Here is a 20534-nt window from a genome sequence, read left to right as displayed (position 1 = left end):
AAAAAATTATTCTCAAAAATTGTTTTTCACAATTTGTTTTTTAAAACACTTCTTAAACTAAGCTTTAGAATGTCACTAACGTCCTCTAGGAATCTTATCTAGAAGAAAAAAAAAATGGAGTCAGGATCATTGAGAATTGTAACACTTGCAATATCTTGATTTTACATCAATTAACTTTATTTATAAGCTTCTTTAAGAAATCCAAATTCTACTAAAATTCTAATTACCTATCATGACTTTAATAATTAGCTACTACTATTTTAAATACTCTAGCAAATACTAATCCTATTTTAATTTCAACTAACATTAATCTTACTTAAAGTTTATTTATTTATTTATTTCCTTTCTTAAATATACTTTAAAAGGCTTTATCCCATTAATTCTCTCTAACTTAGAGAACACAACTTTAACAAGTTAGATCCTTGATATAATAAATAGAAATTAGGTTAAGCATATGAAAATCCATTATTGTAATCTATGCATTTTTTGTGATGTGATTTGCCTTGCCATTTTACCATAAGTTTTTTATATCACCTTACGTAAAGTAGACACAAGTTGATCATAAAAAAAATACTCAGTCTTAGGACTTGGGGATAGGATTAGGTGGCATGGCAATTAAAGATTTAATTCTACCCTTACTTATCTTGATGACCATGGTAGACAAATAAATTTTCCATATTAAATATTAGACTAACATGCAATCTTGAAGAAAGCTTGGGAAAATTAGAAATTCTCACCCAATCCTTAGCACTCAAAATGGATTTGCTTTTTTAGTTCAAAGCTTTTGATATGTGTCGAGATAAGATATTTCTAGGTGTAAATGAACCACTAGTAGATGACCTTATTGAAACTAAAACTACATATATCCAATATGTATATGTTGCATTTTTATAGTTCTTAGTGCTAATTTTGATTTTCTTTTTTCCTCATGTCTTTTCATGTGTATTTTTGTATAAAACGTGCAAATGCATTACCATCGATCTTGGTTAGTGCAAAAACGAGGTGATGGTACATTTAGTAATGACACATTGTATTTCACATAAAAGAGAAAATTCATTAGGTAATTTTATCATTTTATGTCATTAGTTTAAAAAAAAAAAGAAAAAAAAAAGTTTCTATTTAAAGATAATTTTAGTTTTCATGCTCTATTTTTCAAATTTTCAAATTGACGTATCAAAAGATCTTCTTATGCCCCTTATGCATCAAAATATATGTATTTTCATAGTAATCATATATATATATATATATATATATATATATATATATATATATATATATATATATATATATATATATATATGTAAATCCCTTTTCTCTTCCCACCACATTACCCCTTTCCTCTTCACACCACATCTGGATAGACCTCCAACCTAGCCCAATCATCAACGACATTTGATCGGTCGATGGAAATCACTCTGCGTCCATATCAGCTTGCAGATGCAGATATTCCTTACTTTCTCTTTAAACTTCTCCACTTCTCAAACCATTTAAAGTAAAGATAATTTTAGTTTTCATGCTCTATTTTTTAAATTGACGTATCGAAAGATCTTCTTATGCCCCTTATGTATCAAAATATATGTATTTTCATAGTAATCATATATATATATATATAAATTTCTTTCTCTTCCCACCACATTATCCCTTTCCTCCCTCTTCACACCACATTTGGATTAACCTCCAACCTAGCCCAATCATCAACGACATTTGATCGGTCGATGGAAATCACTCTTGGCCCATATCAGCTTGCAGATGTAGATGTGACTCATGGAATGGGCCTGTGACAATAAGGTGACCAGAAGTTGCAGACTGAGGCACCACTCCTCTAAGGACGATACATTGAACTATCTGAAGGAGGATGCCATACCCCACCCATTGGTACCGAGCCATATGCCTGGGTGGCCGCCCAATTGGATTCATTTCCATTATGCCAGGTTCTTCCATGGGGAAATGCCGGGGAACGATCAGCTATACTGGGGCCGAGGCATAACCACACTGGCTGTGAAAAGGGCTGTTTCAAGTGCGTTTGAAGAGTTCCCAGATCTGGAGAGAATTGAAGGTATTGTTGATGTGAATAATAAGGCCTCACAGAGGGTATTGGAAAAGGCTGGGTTCCTCAAGGAAGGTGTCCTCAGAAAATATCTCTGTATCAATGAAGAAACTATTGATTTTGCTATGTATTTCCTTTTATCCACTGATCCAATTTTACGTTAGAACAACATCTTTCTTCCTTTCTGTTGAAATAAGACTAGTTTTTTTCTTTGGGTTCTAAGATCTGAAAATGGGCATGTTATTAGTTATGGATGGAAATAATGTGTAGTTTGGGGGCTATTCAAAGTCTTGATATCACTTGTTGCCCAATGATCCCATGATCAATACTCTAATTAATAGCTTGTGTTGAAGATCAGTCAATTTTCTATGATCCTCCAGGTCCAAAAATCAATCAAAAACCCTAAATTTCAACAACCAAACAAGCCATTTATCAAAAAATGGCTTCACCTCATGTGAACCCTGAACTAGTCTCATGGAACTTTTCCATTTTCATTCTTTTGTACATCCTTATCTCACATCAACAATCAACCACTTTTTGGCAGGTAAATTACTAAAATTCAGCAACAAGCATCAATCAGATGGAAATATCCTAAAAAGCATGCATCAATCAACCACATTGTCCATGTAGAATTGGCACAAACATAAATCATGAAATACACAGAATCAAGGTTGGGGATCAGTAGACAGGAGACTATAAATCACCATATCTCTACATCTGCCCTTCAGAATAACGAACTTCCTAAGAACACCTTCTCTCTGGAACCCAACCTTCTCCAGCACCCTCTGCGACCCACCATTCTCCACATCCACCAGCGCCTCCAGTCTCTCCAAATGTGGCCACTCATTAAATATAGTAGAAGCCACCAATTTCACGGCCCTGGTCACAATCCCCTTTCCCCAGTACTTGGAAGCTAGCACATACCCAAGTTCACCTCTACATCGATCGTTGCCATTGTTTGCGGACACTGAAATAGCCCCGATCGCCTTATTGTCAAGGCAAATTGCTTTGAACCATGGGTGAGGAATGACGATGTTTTTTATATAATCGATGCCAGCTTCCTTGGAAGTGTAAGTGTCCCAAGTGCAGAAACGACTCACCTTGTCATCTGTGGCCCAGACCATGAAATCATCTATGTCAGAAAGATCCAGCGGCCGAAGGGAAAGCTCTGGGGATCCCTCCTGGCCTTGTTTTCCATCCGCTTCCATGTGTAAGCCTTTGCTAAAGTCGATTGAAGTAGTCAAGCTTTGATGAAAGGCAACAAGGAGATGAGGTGTGGTCTCAAGCTGTTGAATCTATGGCTTTTATATAGGAAAAGTTTTCCAGGAGAGGTAGAGAAGTTGCCTAGAAATTGGCTAAGAAATAAGGTCAATTCTAAAGAACCATGCGTGAGGTTGAGTGGTCAGCAAGAATGTTGATTTACAAGCAGGGCAACCGAAGATCATAGCCGCCTTAGTGGACGATTTCAGAGATGAGATGCTTGGCCCACAAGCCACACTCATGTGGGGAGCTCATGGCGTGTTACATGTTTCATAATTAGGTCGTGTTTCTATTGAACTAATGTATTACATTTACAAAATCAAAATTATTAAAAATATTTTAAAAATTAAATCAATTTTATCATTTCAATTAAACATATTTAAATAGATATTTAAGACTATATTTAAAATACTACAATAATTTTAAAAAATGTTTTTAACATTTATAATAGTCGAAAGATAAAATATTTTAAGTCTTAAAAATATAATGAACACTTTTTAAAATTATTGTTAAACTTATTCTTTGTTTTTTGAAAACACTAAATAAAAGTAAAAAATATTAACGAAAAATATTTTTCTATATTTGATGACATTATTAAAAAAAATACTAATAAAATCAAATGTAATAAAAATTAGTTTAAAATTTATATATTTTAAAATTATTTAATCTTTATATAAATGAATTAAAATAAGTATAAGCATAAAAATAATATTTTATTTTTACTTTCTTTTTCTATTTTATCTTTTTCTCAGTGCATTTGATGTTTGAAAATTTCGAGGGAAAATATAAAGAAAATATAATGGAAATAAAAAATATAGTACGATAAGAAAATAAAAAAATAAAAAATAAATTTAAAATCAATAAATTATTTTTATTAAACAATTTAATTTATTTAACTCATATAAAGATTAAATAATTTGAAAATATATAAATTTTTAATTAATTTTAATTATATTTGATTTTTTTTTCCCATAAAATAACCAAATTTAATTTTTTTTAGTATTTTCATTTCTTTTCTTAATACTTTTCTCGGAAACCAAACATAAGCACGGATCCCCTATCTGAATTTGTGTTTGCATTGCAAGAAGAGATGCAACTTGTGCATCCAATCCTTCTATTGACACTCGTATCTTGTCAAGAATGGCTGCTTGCAACTTGGAAAATTGGTCATCCACCAAAATGCCTAACGCCTGGAGGACATGATACGTGTACATAATGATCTATCCGGTGGAATGGTGGTTTTAGGGTATGGGCCGGCCATATATGGTCCCCATCCAATTACTCCATCTTATATACATGCCTGGGTAACTGGGTTAGCTCGGAACCAATCTTGAAATTATCGTGGGATTTAATGGAGTCCTCCAGAATCTCTCTCCGACCATTCAACCTTTCCGATGTGGAGGTGTCACGACCCAAATTCCGGGCAACCCAAAATTTGACCCGTGACCCCAGGTCAAAGGTTTGACCCTAAGGGTTTCTCCTATTCCACGTTGGCAGTCAACCAAAACACTCTGGATTTTTTTTTTTTATATATATTTTTTTTCATACATCCCACTAGAATTCTCATAAACTATAATATCCCAAAACTACTCAAATAACAAGATTAAATAAATATTCATTATAATCCAAAATAAAAGTTCCCAATTAACAAATTTATCAAAATAAAGCTTCATAACAAATCCATGAGTCATAATCACTAAAACAAATCCCAAAATCCAAAAAGAAACACAATAACAAAAAAATGCCACGCTCCACTAGGCCGCTCCAGGAGCATCCTGAAGTCCTCCCTGCCCCACCTGTGGATCCTCATGAGAGATATCTGCATCTAAAAAGGTATAACAAGGAAGGGGTGAGCATTTCCATATTGCTCAGTAGGGTGCCTAACACCCAAGGGGTTAAGGGGATTACTAAGTTTCAAATAATACGAAAAAGACACTTCAACACAAAAGGAACAATTCAACAGTATCAATCAATCACATAGTTTAATATATAATATTATACACAATTTCACAATATTCAACAATTACATGAATGCACATGAATGTGTGACACACAGTCATACAATGCACTATTGTTCTCGGGCTTTCACCGAAGGATACGCGTCCGCACCCAAATACACTCCCCATTCGGAGTCTTCCCGGGGTAACTTTTGGGTCTTTCACCCTAGGGATCTCTCTCCCTTCTTAATTCGCCCCACACGGGCTTCCACTTCTCATCTCTATTTCATTTTTTTCCATTTCATACACTTTTCACAATCTTCATAATTTTATTTATTTATTTCACATAACCATGATGCACATGAATGCCATAATTCCAATGTTCCTCAATAATTCAACAATCTCAACATTTCCCAATAATCCAATAAAATAATTTCACACATTAAAGTTTCCGATAATAACTCAAACAAATATTCAAAAATTTGCATATCAAAAATCTTGAAATTTTACCACACTTACAAAATTTTTCAACCATTATAATAATTTCTAACATCCGAAATTAACTAACTTTTTACCCTAAAATTTTCGAAAATATTCTAACCAATGCCTAAAAATTCACAAATCATTATATTTGAAATCTAACCCAAATTTTGGAATTTTCCAACCCATCTAATAATTTTTAACATTTCAAAACAATTAATTATCAATCAAAATCAATTTCCCGAAATTCTAAAAATTCCAAACAAATTCCAAATATTCTAGAAAAATTCATACAACACCTATTATTCCTAATTAACTCATAATGACAATATTTACAATTTTTTTCTCAAGGGAAAAACATAAAAATTTAAGCTTTAGGGTTAGGGTCCCCTACCACAAATTTGAGAATCTGGCCGTTAAAAACGAAATCAGCCACCGTAGGCTTGTTCCTCTAATCGAATAGAGTACTTCCTCCGAATTTGGTCCAAAACGGAGATCGTTTGGCCGTCCAAACGGCCGGTCAAAGATCCGGCGAGTGCCCTAATTCCACAGCCACTATTCCTTTCCTTCTTCTCCCCGCGTTCTGGCCGTTTCAAAACTCCACCTTTTCCCTTTTTTTTTTTTTTTAAACAGCCCACTTGGCTTTTAAAAGCCACCAGCCCACTTCACATGGCTTTCAAAAGCCACCGGCCACTTGAGCCCACATCCAAGCCCAACTCAAAATCTAAGCCCAATCCATTATTATTATTATTATTTTCGTTTACAACCCATTATCTTACAACCAATATTCAAAGCCCATTGCATATATTTATTTTATTTCTTTTATTTTCTTTTCTTTTGTTTATTCTAATTGTTTTATTTTATTTCCAATTCATTTTTTTTTAACACACAAATTTATTTATTACTACCAATCTAAAACTAGTTTTTCTCAATTTTATTATTCATCAATTTAATTTAATTGATTTATTTATTTTTCTTAATTAATTCTAATTAATCTTAATTTATTTATTTTTCATTTTCGTTTTCGTTTTTCGTTCCCGGAAATTTCCAATTTCTAAAATCCTAAGAAATTTTCTATCCTAAGGCTGACATGGCATAAAATTTCAACTCGTCTATTTGACCGACACAATAAAACGAAATTCACCAATCCGAAATTGACACGTGTTCTCCAAACACTTTTCTTTTTGACTTTTCAACCATTACACAAAATAAGACTTTTCAAACTAAAAATGCTAACGTGTCATAAAATACCCGGTCATTACAGGAGGACTTCATGTCATGGGCTGGTGATGATAGAGTAACGCGCTATGTAAGATGGAACACCATCACCTCTAGGGAAGAGGCCTTCAAGTATCTGAAGGAGGTGGCTATACCCCACCCCTGGCGTCGATCCATATGTTTGGACGACCGGTCCATCGGATACATTTCTGTGAAGCCTGAATCAGGCGACGACAGATGCAGAGCACACATAGGGTATGCGCTGGGCTGGGAGTACTGGGGACAAGGGATAGTCACAGTGGCATTGAAGATGGCTCTCTCTATTGTGTTCAAGGAATTCCCAGATTTGGTGAGGGTGCAAGCCTTGGTAGAAGTAGAAAATAAGGGGTCCCAAAGGGTGCTAGAGAAGGTCGGGTTCCTGAAGGAAGGGTTGCTGAGGAAGTATGGGTTTAATAAAGGTGAGGTTAGAGACATTTTCATCTATGGCTTCCTGTCCACCGACCCAATTCCTGATTGATGTGGCCTTTACAAAAATCCTCATTCTTCTGCCTAAAGAGTATGAATGGGGTAGACAGAATATTTTTTTCAGTCTTCTATTCAGTTTTGCTTGTGCCTGTGGCATGTAACGTGTTACATTTTCTTTTCCTGTTCTTGTTTTCTCGAACAACATTAGTCCAAGTGAGCCTGGTGGAGTCAAGGTCTAGATTCTTTTAGCCCAATCTGAGCCCACATTGGATAGAACTATTGAAATTACAGGGTAGATGTTCAGTATTACAAAGGGCCAGTGACAAAGGCTGTGTGGTCAATGATCTGGGCCTGAAACAGCCCAAGCCCAACGTCTGAGTTAGGGGTGTAGAGGACTAGATTTCTATCCCTATAGTAGGCAAAGTTGTGGGTATTGTTCCACCATGGGAGTTAAGATAAGAAAAGACGTGATGACGTATCCCCTTGGCAAAATTGGTATTGATTGATATTGTTACTAAAGAAGATAAAAATGGAAGTCTCAATAGAGATATTTGAGGATGAAGAGGACATTCAAAATTGGTTAAGTGAAATTAGTTTGAAGGTATTCAACTATTTTGCTTCCAACAAGGGTGTTTTGGTACCATGTAAACAAATTCAAAAGTGAATGGTATTAAGGTTGTGTATTTTTATTAATGCATATACAATGTTGTTGATCAACAAATCAATATCCATAATTGTAGTAGGTAGTGAAAGTCATTCAAAAGAATAAGGAAACTAATTGTAACATGTCCAAAAGAATCATGAATGAGTGTTCCTATAATTATGGTATATTAGACTTCAATTTAAATTCAAATCAGGTTTTGAAGTGAAACCCTACATGATTTAGGGAAAAAAAAAATGAAAAATTTGCCTACATTCACCAAAATGTTAGGTTAAGTTTAGATTGATTGAATGAAACCTAATCAATTGGTATATAAAAAAAAAAGGTCTAAACCCAAAGTCTTAAGTTCAACTTAGATTGGTCGAATTCAGCCCACAATGTGGGGGCTATATCTCTTAAAAAAGGGAAAAAAAAAAGTTTATACATGTATAAAATCAAAGAGCCCGTCATAGATTATGATTAATAATCCAATACCTCCAAATTTAGAGATATAAACCACCTCATTAAGCATGTCATAGATTATTTAGATTTTATTTTTATATAAACAATGGACAAGAAACGAGGGGAAAAAAATATCATCAATAATCCAACTAATTTCAGCATTAGAGTGTCCATATCAAGCATATTTTTAAAGTAGTCTTTTTCAGGTCTAAAACATTTTGTTACTTGAAGATCCATCAACCCCAACAAAAATGATGTCTACACAAAAATATGGAAACAAGAGCATGTCTCACCCATAGATCTTAACATTTAACAATGTAAAGATGGTTCACATAAGTGCTACAAAGAGACACAAATATACATTTATATATACATAGGGTTTGTATTTTATTGCTGGATATAATTTTTTGAATTTTTATATTTTATTTTTATTGGATATTCTTTATTTTCTCTTTAAATTCCTCTATTTCTCAAGCCATTTAGACCGAGACTAATTTTAGTTTTTATGCGCTCATTTTCAAACTAGCACATAATGAACACTTTTTGTATTGTGTCTTCTCTAACTTAATTTTCAATTGGTGAAACTTCTTTTATTAGACAAAAGATCTTTTTATGCCCTCTGTATATGAGAGTATATATATTTTCATACTCATCATGTTAAACTCTTCTAATATATATATATGGAAAATGTTGTGAATCTTCTTATCTTTTCACCTTTAAGGACAACTAACAAACATTGCACTATAAGACTATGTCTTTCTATCATATTATCATAGTAATCACATTCTTTACTATGTTCACCTCCTCTTCCTTTGGATAATTTTCCAATTCCAGTTTAGGTTCTTAAGCATGAAAGTGTAAACCTTTGCTTAGGCATGCAACAACATAATGACCATGTACACCACACTTAGACCATATCCATGCTTATCATTTTGTCTCCAACGCTTATTGAAGTTTTATCCTTACTAGCATGTGTAGTTGACACATTCAAAGCTAGTTGATTGTTGCCCCTACTATTCATCACACATGAGTAGAAGTTTTGAAATTTGTTGTGCTTAAAGGTTTGCTTCTTAACTGATAGGAGAAAGTGCTCCTAATTTGTGGATTCTTGAATATCTAAAAACTCAAAACTTAACTTATCCATCTATTTTAAGGACTAACTAGTGGATAAACATCATTCATTGTATAATTGTGTGCAACTATCTAGAGGAAGTAGGATATCGGTCCAGCACAACACTCTGTTGGGAGGGATGTATATTTGAGAACAATGATTAATACTTTTGACATGTATTTACCAAAACTGTAGAGCATTAAATTGTTCAATTAGGCACATATATCATACCAACATATTCAACTAAATTTAGTATCACTCAGTGGTCAAAAGACGCATGGGAGATTTTGCCACATCAAGTTTAACTAATTTCGGGGGGTAGGTAGCCACTGCCGCGCTTTGTCTTCCACTCCCACTAGAGCATGGCGCACCCCAACCAAATGATATATAAACATTATTCATATCTCTGCATGTGAGTGTAAGCATTTTTAAACACTCGAATTCCAACATGGGCTGTGGGAAATCAAAAATAGATGATTAAATAAGAACGTCTTCTTTTGATGGTCATGATACATAGAAAAATGACACTTTTTTAATAACCTGATGGAGCAGTTGGGTGGGAAAGTGCCATGCATGACCACACTGGCCGTGAAAATGGCTGTTTCAAGTGCGTTTCAGGAGTTCCCGGATCTGGAAAGAATTGAAGGTATAGTTGATGTGAATAATAAGGCCTCACATAGGGTATTGGAGAAGGCTGGGTTCCTCAAGGAAGGTGTTCTTAGGAAATATCTCATTGTCAAAGGGGAAACTATTGATGTTGCTATGTATATCCTTTTATCAACCGACCCAATTTTGCATTAGAACAGCATCTTTCTTCTTTGCTGTTGAAATAAGACTAGTATTTTGTTTGGGTTCTAAGATCTGAAAATGGGCATGTTATTAGTTACTGATGGAAATAATGTGTTGTTTTGGGGCTATTCAAAGGTTTGATATCACTTGTCTATGATCCCATGATCAATACTCTAATTAATAGCTTCTGTTGAAGGTCAGTCAATTTTCTATGATCCTAGCTCGATGTCCAAAAACAATCAAAAACCCTAAATTTCAACACCCAAACAAGTCATTAGTGTCTCCTGTGAAAATCAATCTTCAAAGCCAAACTTCATAACATCTATGAAAAAATTGACCTCCAAATGAAAAACTCTAAATTACAAATACTTTTTTTAACTAAATAATCTATTGTTTTATTTGTTTTTCTATAAATGTAACCATAAATAAAAACATTAAGGTCTTGAATTATCTTCCAAATATCTTCTATTAACAATATAATAGAGTTAGGAATACTACTCTTCTTGTTATAACTATTTGTTACTACTTTTATGAAATCACCTTCTGTCTTTAGATTTAAGAACTCATTGTTCTTAACAACTAACGCATCATTTCTAAAAGTCATATATTATGTAGTAATTATTGACGCATTGTTCATATGCCTACTTGCAACTATTTTTATTATACTATTAGAATCTAATAACCCATCATGATGCACTTACTATTCTCTACCCTTGAATCATTAAAATTTAATTTGAAATTTCCATTAATTGGAGGAATCCAACAAATCTATTTTTCAACCACTCAAGAGACACAGTATCTTTCATTCTGAAGATGAGATCAATCACATACTCTTGTAGATTTTGAAAGTGAGAATTAATTTTCTCAATTAGGATAACCAATGGCATAACCTAAAGAGGTTTGATGTAAATACATTTATTTATTATTGATTTAAATTTCATCGATTAGTATTCTTATAAATTTATTATAATTATAAAATTTAGTTTTTAAAGAAATTTTAGGTAAAAAGATTTTAAGCATGTATATTTAACAATTTTCTAAAAGGAAATTTGATATATCAAATATATTTGTAGGAGTGTTAATAGATGAAATTTGAAAATTGATGTTGGCTTAATATATTTATACTAAACATTAAAGGATATTAGCGAAATTAACTCAAATAATATACGATAGTCACACTCTATAAATTGTAATGTTTAAGTAATTTTTAATATTAATCATAAAAATATTTAAAATTAAACAACTAAAACATTAAGGACATTGAAATAAAGTTTTAGATTTTATAAAAAAAAACTAAAGAAAATATAAAGGAATGTTTCAAAAGAATTAAAAATAATAATAAGAAAAATTATTAGAAATTTTATAATTTTTATAGCAAAAAATCCTTAAATTTTTTTTAAAAATTCCATAATTTCTCTTATAAATTTTGAGATTTTCAAAATAACTAAATATAAGACGCTTAAAATAAAATTTGTATTATATTACAATATTTTCTATTTAATTTTATAATAAAAAATTTATTTTAAAAAATAAGTAATATAAAAAAGCTAAAAATTAATATAAATAAATAAATTTATGTATATCCTATATGTTAGCTTAATATTAAAATATCAAGTGATGTGAATAAGAGAATAGATAATTAATTTCACCACTTATTCTATCTCATATTTAGTTGAACATAGGATAGAATAAGTGTAGTCAACCAAACATAATATTTGACCATATTTTGTTAATAAGATATGTATATCATACAATATTATATCTTATCGGATAAGAAATGAAATACATATCCTACGATATGTATATCATATAATATCCTAAGGTAATATATTCAATGGAATATATTAGGTTATATTATACTTATATTTAATTTGTGAAATAAATAAAAGATAACATAAAATATATATTGTTTTTCAATTTTAAAATAAAATTTATATTACATTTCAATATTTTCTATTTAAAAAATGGAATTTCTCTTAGCTCTTAACAATATTCATTATTAAAATATTTAAATTTTATAAGTAAATTTTTTTTTTATATTATGTTATTTAATATATATATATATATATATATATATATATATATATATATATATATATATATATATATATATATATATATATATATATATATATATATATATACATATATTAGTATTATTTTTTAATCATAAATTTAATCTATAATAAAAAATTATTTTCCTAATGAGTTTATAAAAAAATAAAAATTTGATTAGAAAAACTAAAGTTATGATATATGAGATATGCATATCCTATATCTTAGCATAAGATCAACATATTCTATGTAGAAGTGATATAAAAAAAAAAAAAAAGGGTTAATATATCATTCTATTTATCATATCTCATATTTGATTAAACATAAGATAAGATATAATATGCTTCTTTTATCATATCTCATACTATATCCATTCAACTAAACATGACCCTAGATTTTAAATTGTATCTCATCTTTAATCTTATCTCAACATTATATTTGGTCAATTAAATATGACCTGAGACTACATTTAGTTAATAAGATAGGATAGAATATGTATATTCTAAAATGTTATATCTCATTGGATAGAAAATAGATGTTCTAAAATATTATTTTTAATGGGATATGATAATTTTTTAATACACATATCTTGTGAATATGATATTTTAAGGTAACATATCCAATGAGATATACTATATTATGACACTGATAATAAAATAAAAATATAAAGAAATGAGATAAAAGGAAAGAAGAGATAGAAATCTTAGGCTGTTTGGGAATTATTTTTAACAAGAATTTTTTATCCTTAAAAAAATACATTTGAAAATTAAAAAAAAAAAAAAACTGTTTTTTTTAAATGATTTTTTGTGCATAAAAATAAAAAATAATTTTATATTCTTAAAAACAAAAAAATATAGTGTTTTTAGATAATATCTTTTAATTATTTTTTTTCTTTCACTTATTTTCTAAGGGTTATTTTGAAAAACAATTATACAAATTTAGAGAATGATTAAAAATAAAGCATTACACACAAAAGTTATTATTTAGACATATTTAAAAACATAGAAAACTCATATTCTTAAACAGACTTTTATTTTACAAAATATCAAAGAATAGTTTTCAAAAACGGTTTTAAAAAAATTATTCTCAAAAATTGTTTTTCACAATTTGTTTTTTAAAACACTTCTCAAACTAAACTTTAGAATCTCACTAAGGTCCTCTAGGAATCTTATCTAGAAGAAAAAAATGGAATCAGGATCATTGAGAATTGTAACACTTGCAATATCTTGATTTTACATCAATTAACCTTATTTATAAGCTTCTTTAAGAAATCCAAATTCTACTAAAATTCTAATTACCTATCATGACTTTAATAATTAGCTACTACTATTTTAAATACTCCAACAAATACTGATCCTTTTTTAATTTCAACAAACAATAACCTTACTTAAAGTTTATTTATTTATTTCCTTTCTTAAATATATTTTAAAAGGCTTTATCCCATCAATTCTCTCTAACTTAGAGAACACCACTTTAACAAGTTAGATCCTTGATACAATAAATAGAAATTAGGTTAAGCTTATGAAAATCCATTATTGTAATATATGCATTTTACATGATGTGATTTGCCTTGCCATTTTACCATAAATTTTTTATATCACCTTACGTAAAGTAGACATAAGGTTATCATAAAAAAGATACTCAATCTTAGGACTTGGGGATAGGATTAGGTGGCATGGCAATTAAAGATCTAATTCTACCCTTACTTATCTTGATGACCATGGTAGACAAATAAATTTTCCATATTAAATATTAGACTAAAATGCAATCTTGAAGAAAGCTTTGGAAAATTAGAAATTATCACCCAATCCTTAGCACTCAAAATGGATTTGTGTGGACCCCGCATTTCGGGCTCAATGCGTTTCCCACTCGATGGCGAAACTCGCTTTTTATTTGAAAAATTGATTTTTATTGATTAAGAAAATGACTTGGAGTCGCCACTTATTTTTGTTTTATTTTTAAAGGGTAAACAAAATAAGAAAGAAAAACCCTAAGTGTGACTCCTTATTTTTGGAAAAGGTGGTCTGTGAAAATCGGATCGGGTTCGGGGGTCAGATTACTTATTGGGAAGGTACGATAAAAACCGTAGCACCCCTCTAAGTCCCTAGAAACGGGTCTCTACTAATGAGATGAAGCAATCATGACAATGGATGAGTAAATCAATGGATACCCCGAATAAATCATGCACATGTGAGAATCAGAACATGCATAAATGATGATCAAAATGGATGTAGAAGCGTACCTGGGCAATGATCCTCAATGCGCTATCAAGAAATGAGGTTGGTGCACAATTAAGGAATAATTTCGAGCATGTCATATAGCAGAATACAATCAATCATGCATGCCAATTTAATCGATCAATCAATCAATCAATCAATTATAAAATCAAGTATGTAGGGCCCCCACCAAAGCCCGTTTTATTTTGCATGAATTAATTCCAATAAAACCATTATTCGGAATTACGGAATTTAATTCTTGCTTATTTTCAAAACATTTTAAAAGAACATGAAAGATTTGAAAATTGCTTGCCGAACGGAAAGTGGAAGCAAATTTTATTAAAATTGATATTTTGAGGCCTAATGAAACTAAAACTAAGGATGAAGATTTGAAAAAGTTAAAACTATTTGAAAATTGAGAAATTAGAAACTATTTGAAAACAGGAAATTTGGAAATTATCTTAGAATTGAAAGTAAAGAAATAAATAGGTAAACAAATAAATAAATAAAGGACACGTGGCCCAAAAGGTGGTCATGCACAGCTGCCTGGGAGAGAATGGGTCTCGGGATGCTTCAGTGGGGTGGATCTCAACACTTTATCCAGAGCTACACCGATGAGAATAGCAAGGTAAGACTAAGGACCCTCATGCGCCTATAATCCAATTTTTCACTTTCACTGCTGATGGAGTTCCACTAGCTTTGTCTGCATCCGTTCATCAAGCCATGATTCAGAAAAATGGAGAGTCACACAATCATGATCAGCCATGCCAGCCTAGTCACTGCCGAACCTGCCGGAGCCACCACCAGCGTTGCTGTCTGTGCCACATCCCAAAGACTTATCTAACCAAAACAGTGAGTGGCAAACCGAAGCATCTCCAGTGGCAAAGGACTGTGATGGAATCCCTGCTGATTTCTTCTTCAGCGAAGTACACAAGACTTCATCCTGCGTGGGCGCCCTCTCTTGAATCTTGTTTTGCGCTCCCACGGGATCTAGAGCCGGACCTTGGATCTGGGTACTGAGAAAACTGTGATCTCCTTTGGATTGCTAAGCATTCAATGCAGTTGTAGCACAGGCTAGGCTTGTAAAATCTACGAAACAAAAGATAAGAGGATCTCTGCCACGATGCTTGGATTCTTTGCTCACGAGGCTTACTTCTTTCTTCCTGGAAGGCCTCCATTCCCATTAACACGAACAGGAAGGCAGTTTGTTTCAAGAAAGCCGTTAACGTCTGCACCGATCTGCTTAAGACCTATGATTAGATCCCCAATTGGTATTTCTCTCATGCGCAACACCCCGTCAATTACATGGCTTGCATTTCCACCAGTAACTGTAACTACAGCTGTCAATGGACGCATTGCTGTTCCAGCATTTGAATCCAAGTCGCGTTGAGGAGAGGACCACAACCTCTTCATGTTATTCGCTATCTCTGTTACTGTCAATCCCCATGAACATCCCTCTGACCGGTAAAACCAATGTTTCGATGTGACGACAATGCACCCAGCTCCCAAGGTATAATGGGGCCACTGATAATCATGTCAGCATCTAAAACCACAATCCGATCAACATCCTTTGCATTTTTACTATGTTTAAGCCAATGGGTGATTCCAGCTGGTTTATTAATTGCAGGATACCAGTCACTAGTTATGGGGTGGCTGCTCATAGAAGGAACCTCCAATGTGGGAGCCAAATTCATCTCTCTGTAATTCCTCAACATCCTATGCACTTCGCATTCGGAGCATACCCAGTGGAGTTGAATGAAGTGAGCTCACAGTTCCTCATCAAAACCAGGTTCAAAAGCCTCATTGTTAACGCGGAACCTCATTGTATACCTTCAGCTTCTGGCGCTTTTCCAAACAACCATGCGTGTTTACTTCGATCACGCTGATGCCTAGAAAGAGTCATCTCCTTGTAGAGGTACTAAATAAAATTCATTGGTGCGCACTGTCAAATGCTTCGAGCATTGAGCTATGTGTATACAAATCTGACATGAGGGAAATACCGCCACCATCCATGCATATAATAGAAGCAAACAACAGCATCATCGGTGGTCCTACATCGACACTTGGCTGCCAAATCTGCAGGACAGTCTGAATATGAAACATGCTGTCTCCTTATGAGCTTTTCAGTCTCATTGCCACTTGGTGTTGGGTTGCCATTACATCTTTTGCAGCAGATTCATCCAAAGGAATGCGTTTCCTTGCTGCACACATATGAACATTCTCCCAATTAAAGAAAGCCAATGCAGCTACCTCTTGGAATTTTGGAGCAAAGATACTGGAAACTGCACTGGTACTACTGCTACTGCTGCTGGAGCTGGTCGCTGTGGTGGTGGTGGTGATGGCGGAGGCGTTTCGCCGCCGGCGGCAAGCCGCCGGCGTCGTTCGAGGACAACTTCTCTACCAATAAAAGCAAGGGCAAGATCCACAGGCTGCTGATCTTTCTCCCCAGGGCACAGCAAGTTTGATCAGCCCTCTTCAGACACAACAAACTTGGTTAAATCCCTTTGAGAGAGTGCCTGATAACTAACAACTTTCTTCATTTCAATCTGGTGAGGGGGCCACAGAAATACCGGAACAGTGGATGGCAAAGCTGGTAAATGAGGTCAGAAGCATTCCATGATATCCTTGTTCGAGATCCCTTAGCATTCATTCCAGCAGCTATCGATTTGCACCATTCAGTAAACATTGCTCGGGTAAGGACTGTAGCGCAAACGGTACCATCTCTTACTACATTATTAATGGTATTTGCAACCAGTTTCACAAGACTTGCACAAGTATTCTTGGCTGTGGCGTCAAAGGCTCGAGCCTCAACCCCGAATCTGATGTCTTTAGCAGTATGGTTTCTGCCCCAGTTCAGCCTACTACCGATCGAATGGGTGTTGTGAGGATTAGAGAATACTCATCGAGCGGGCGGCACAGCTTCTGGTCATACTGAAGGAGAGTGATTAGTCTCGGCATCTGGATCATGAACATAAGAACCAGTGCCTAAGTCCACAAGTTGAGGTGCATGCGTAAAGATTCTTTGGGAGTGTGTCAAGGGGCACCTCACGGTTCAACCTCAAACTCTTGAGATTAGGACATCTTGCCACCAAGTCTTTCAAGGGCAGTCAATTTGACTTTTCCCTTGAGGCATGCAAAATTCAAGGAAATTAGTGATGTGCTGCTGTCATCTATCCTTAGAAACTTCATCTGGTGCATCTTCATTTTTGCGAATTCTCCTTTTTTTCCATCCATAAAATATGAGATTGCATTTGAGATGCAATATTAGATCCTTGAGGTGCAAACAGTTAAGCGTTCTACTGTTGAGAAAGGAATCCTCGCTCCATGGACAGCTTGTAGGTGAAACAAATGAACTGGGAGTGAGAAGCTCCTCCTAATATTAGATGTCTTTGTAACATCAGATCTTGCAAACCCTCCACGCTGGGAGTGATTAACAAGGCGTAAAGGCTGTAGTCCAATCTTTGATTTTGGTTTATATGAAGGACTTGGCACCAGGGTTTTAGGCATGGAAATCACAGCACCGGAGCGAACAGAGAGGGGGAGGGACTTGAAAGGGTCACCAAGGAGAAGCTCCCATATTTGTTCCTTATAAGATGGAGTAAGAGCACCACTTTCAGAACCTTTTTCCTGCAAGGGTTTTGTGCAAGCATAAACCCAATTGGTGTTATTTTTAAAGCATGTTTGATCCTTCCAGGATGAAACAAAAGAACAGCTTCCAGAACTTATTCCCCACTCAACACAGGTCACAGCATCCTCATTAGACTGAGGGTGATTGCTACCAAAGCCAAATGAAAATGCCTCCTGCCAAAATGCCGACCATGACCCAATTTCCAATACCATGCTCCTGCCCTTCCTGTACAAGATCGAAGCTGGCAGCCAACATCACACCAGCAGCCATTCCATTGCATATTCCAGCCCACTGGGGATCAATCTCGACAAAGAAAAATGGGACTGCACCTAATCATGTGGCAGCAGCCATTGCCAGAGGAAATAATGCAACTATGGACACCGTAACTCTGGTGGTACCTCCTTTCCTCTCACCCAGCACACTTTACCATCTTCTGACCGGAAGGCAGTCTCTGTTTTTGACCCATCTATAATATTATCTCCTACATTCCTATATGGAGCAGTTCTTAATTTTGGCAAACTTTCTGTTTCTGACTCTGCTTTAACACAACCAGATAGCACCAAGGAAAAAGAGTGAAAATGACAGAAACTGTTGGAATCCCAGCTGCATTGTATTGATAGATACTTCTCATCAAGAAAAGAAACAATTCGATTCTTCAACTTCATTATTTCAAGGGATCCCTAAGACAATATTCTTGTAGAGGCAAAAGGAAACATCAGTGAGGCTGCTCTCTGCAGATTTTTATGCTCAAAATGGAGAAACAGAGGAGCATCATAAACTGCAGGCCCAGAAAAAGAATCTGCATTAATCCCCTTCACTTCATTTCATGACATTGCGTGCCCTTTCACAACCTGAGCCTCGGTACTCAACTCATCAATTTTCCCTGGAACTGGAAGTCTCCAGCTATGATCCAAATAAATTTCTTGGATCTCCATGGAAGCATCGTTCTCATTCATCATGTCCCAAGCTTAGAAACTGTACCCAAATGGAGACCAATGGCGATGCTAACAAAACTCTTCTCCTTGGGAGTTCGAATGGCCTCCAAAATAAAGAGTAAACAGCAAGGGAGCAAACACAAAAACAGAGGATCAACTGAACCTAAGAAAACACTGACCCGAGCTCCATTTCATGCTGGAATCAATGGGCTTATACATGGGTGGGAAAAAAAAAACAGGGGGAGCTAGTATCTCAAACATCTGGCTCAAACATTCAAATGAGAGCTATAAAGGAATCAGATTATTCTAAAACAAATTTTCTATGAAGAACAAAGCATGGATGCATTATCACATAGTCACAACAGCCCCAAAGATATCAAAGTCAAGCAAAATGTGGTTCAGCAAACGTACCTGAGGATGCTCTTTTCCTCTATTATCTCCTCCTTCAGCTGAATAAACTCCTCTGTAAGTCCTCCCCAAGCCAAGCAGCCTGCCACCCTCTTCAGCTCTCTACAGCCGGAAAAAAGTATCCTCCCCCTCTCTCATACGCTCCTCCCTGCCAGAATCCATGCTCTTTTTCACCCCAAAAATCACTAAACCAAAGGCCCTCCCCCCAGCAAAAGATCCCTGCAGCCTTTCTAAAACAACCTACCTGCAGCAACAGCCATCACTCCTTTTTCTCTCCCAGATTTGCCCCTCTAACCATCTCTGCAACCACAAACACCTCCTCCACTAACCTGTAGCTGCCAGCCTTCACCCCTCCTCACATGCAGCTGGCAACGTCCTAATAGAAAAAAACAAATAAGCTCCTCCTTCTAGAACCTTCCTCCAAGTGTCCCTCTCCTAGTGGTTCTCAAAACCACTACTTTGTTTCCACCACAGCCCATCTCGGATTGACACATGGCCACCTAAAGTGGCGACACCTGTCAATCTTGGCTGCAGCAAAGCAGACCCTGAATGGGGGTCTACAATTTGCTTTCTTAGTTTGAAGCTTTTGATATGTGTCGAGATAAAATATTTCTAAGTGTAAATGAACCACTAGTAGATGACCTTATTGAAACTAAAACTACATATATCAATATGTATATGTTGCATTTTTATAATTCTTAGTGCTAATTTTGATTTTCTTTTTTTTCTCATGTCTTTTCATGTGTATTTTTGTATAAGACGTGCAAATGCATTATCATCGATCTTGGCTAGTGCATAAACGAGGTGATGATACATTTAGTAATGACACATTGTATTTCACATAAAAGAGAAAATTCATTAGGTAATTTTATGTCATCAGTTA

At 34.3% G+C, this 20534-nt stretch overlaps 3 protein-coding genes across 3 annotated transcripts; 2 read left to right on the top strand and 1 right to left on the bottom strand.

Moving 5' to 3' along the window:
- Positions 1–1357: 1357 nt before the first annotated feature.
- LOC117914278 (putative [ribosomal protein S5]-alanine N-acetyltransferase) lies at positions 1358–2346 on the top strand. The gene is made up of 2 exons (XM_034829532.1): positions 1358–1437; positions 1750–2346. The coding sequence occupies exon 2, from the start codon at positions 1765–1767 to the stop codon at positions 2209–2211; it is 447 nt and encodes a 148-aa protein (XP_034685423.1). The 5' UTR covers positions 1358–1437; positions 1750–1764; the 3' UTR covers positions 2212–2346.
- Positions 2347–2514: 168 nt separating this feature from the next.
- Positions 2515–3329, bottom strand: LOC117914275 (uncharacterized N-acetyltransferase p20-like). The gene has a single exon (XM_034829529.1). It carries the CDS (start codon positions 3253–3255, stop codon positions 2713–2715), a length of 543 nt encoding a protein of 180 aa, XP_034685420.1. The 5' UTR covers positions 3256–3329; the 3' UTR covers positions 2515–2712.
- Positions 3330–4542: 1213 nt separating this feature from the next.
- Positions 4543–8090, top strand: LOC117914277 (uncharacterized N-acetyltransferase p20-like). Its single transcript, XM_034829531.1, has 2 exons — positions 4543–4709; positions 6992–8090. The coding sequence occupies exons 1-2, from the start codon at positions 4659–4661 to the stop codon at positions 7457–7459; spliced, it is 519 nt and encodes a 172-aa protein (XP_034685422.1). The 5' UTR covers positions 4543–4658; the 3' UTR covers positions 7460–8090.
- Positions 8091–20534: the final 12444 nt, after the last annotated feature.

This window comes from Vitis riparia, chromosome 5 (assembly GCF_004353265.1).
Source record: "Vitis riparia cultivar Riparia Gloire de Montpellier isolate 1030 chromosome 5, EGFV_Vit.rip_1.0, whole genome shotgun sequence".
Classification (NCBI taxonomy): domain Eukaryota; kingdom Viridiplantae; phylum Streptophyta; class Magnoliopsida; order Vitales; family Vitaceae; genus Vitis; species Vitis riparia.
Note: the sequence above shows the minus strand (reverse complement) of the source record. Positions and strands in the feature narration are given on the sequence as shown.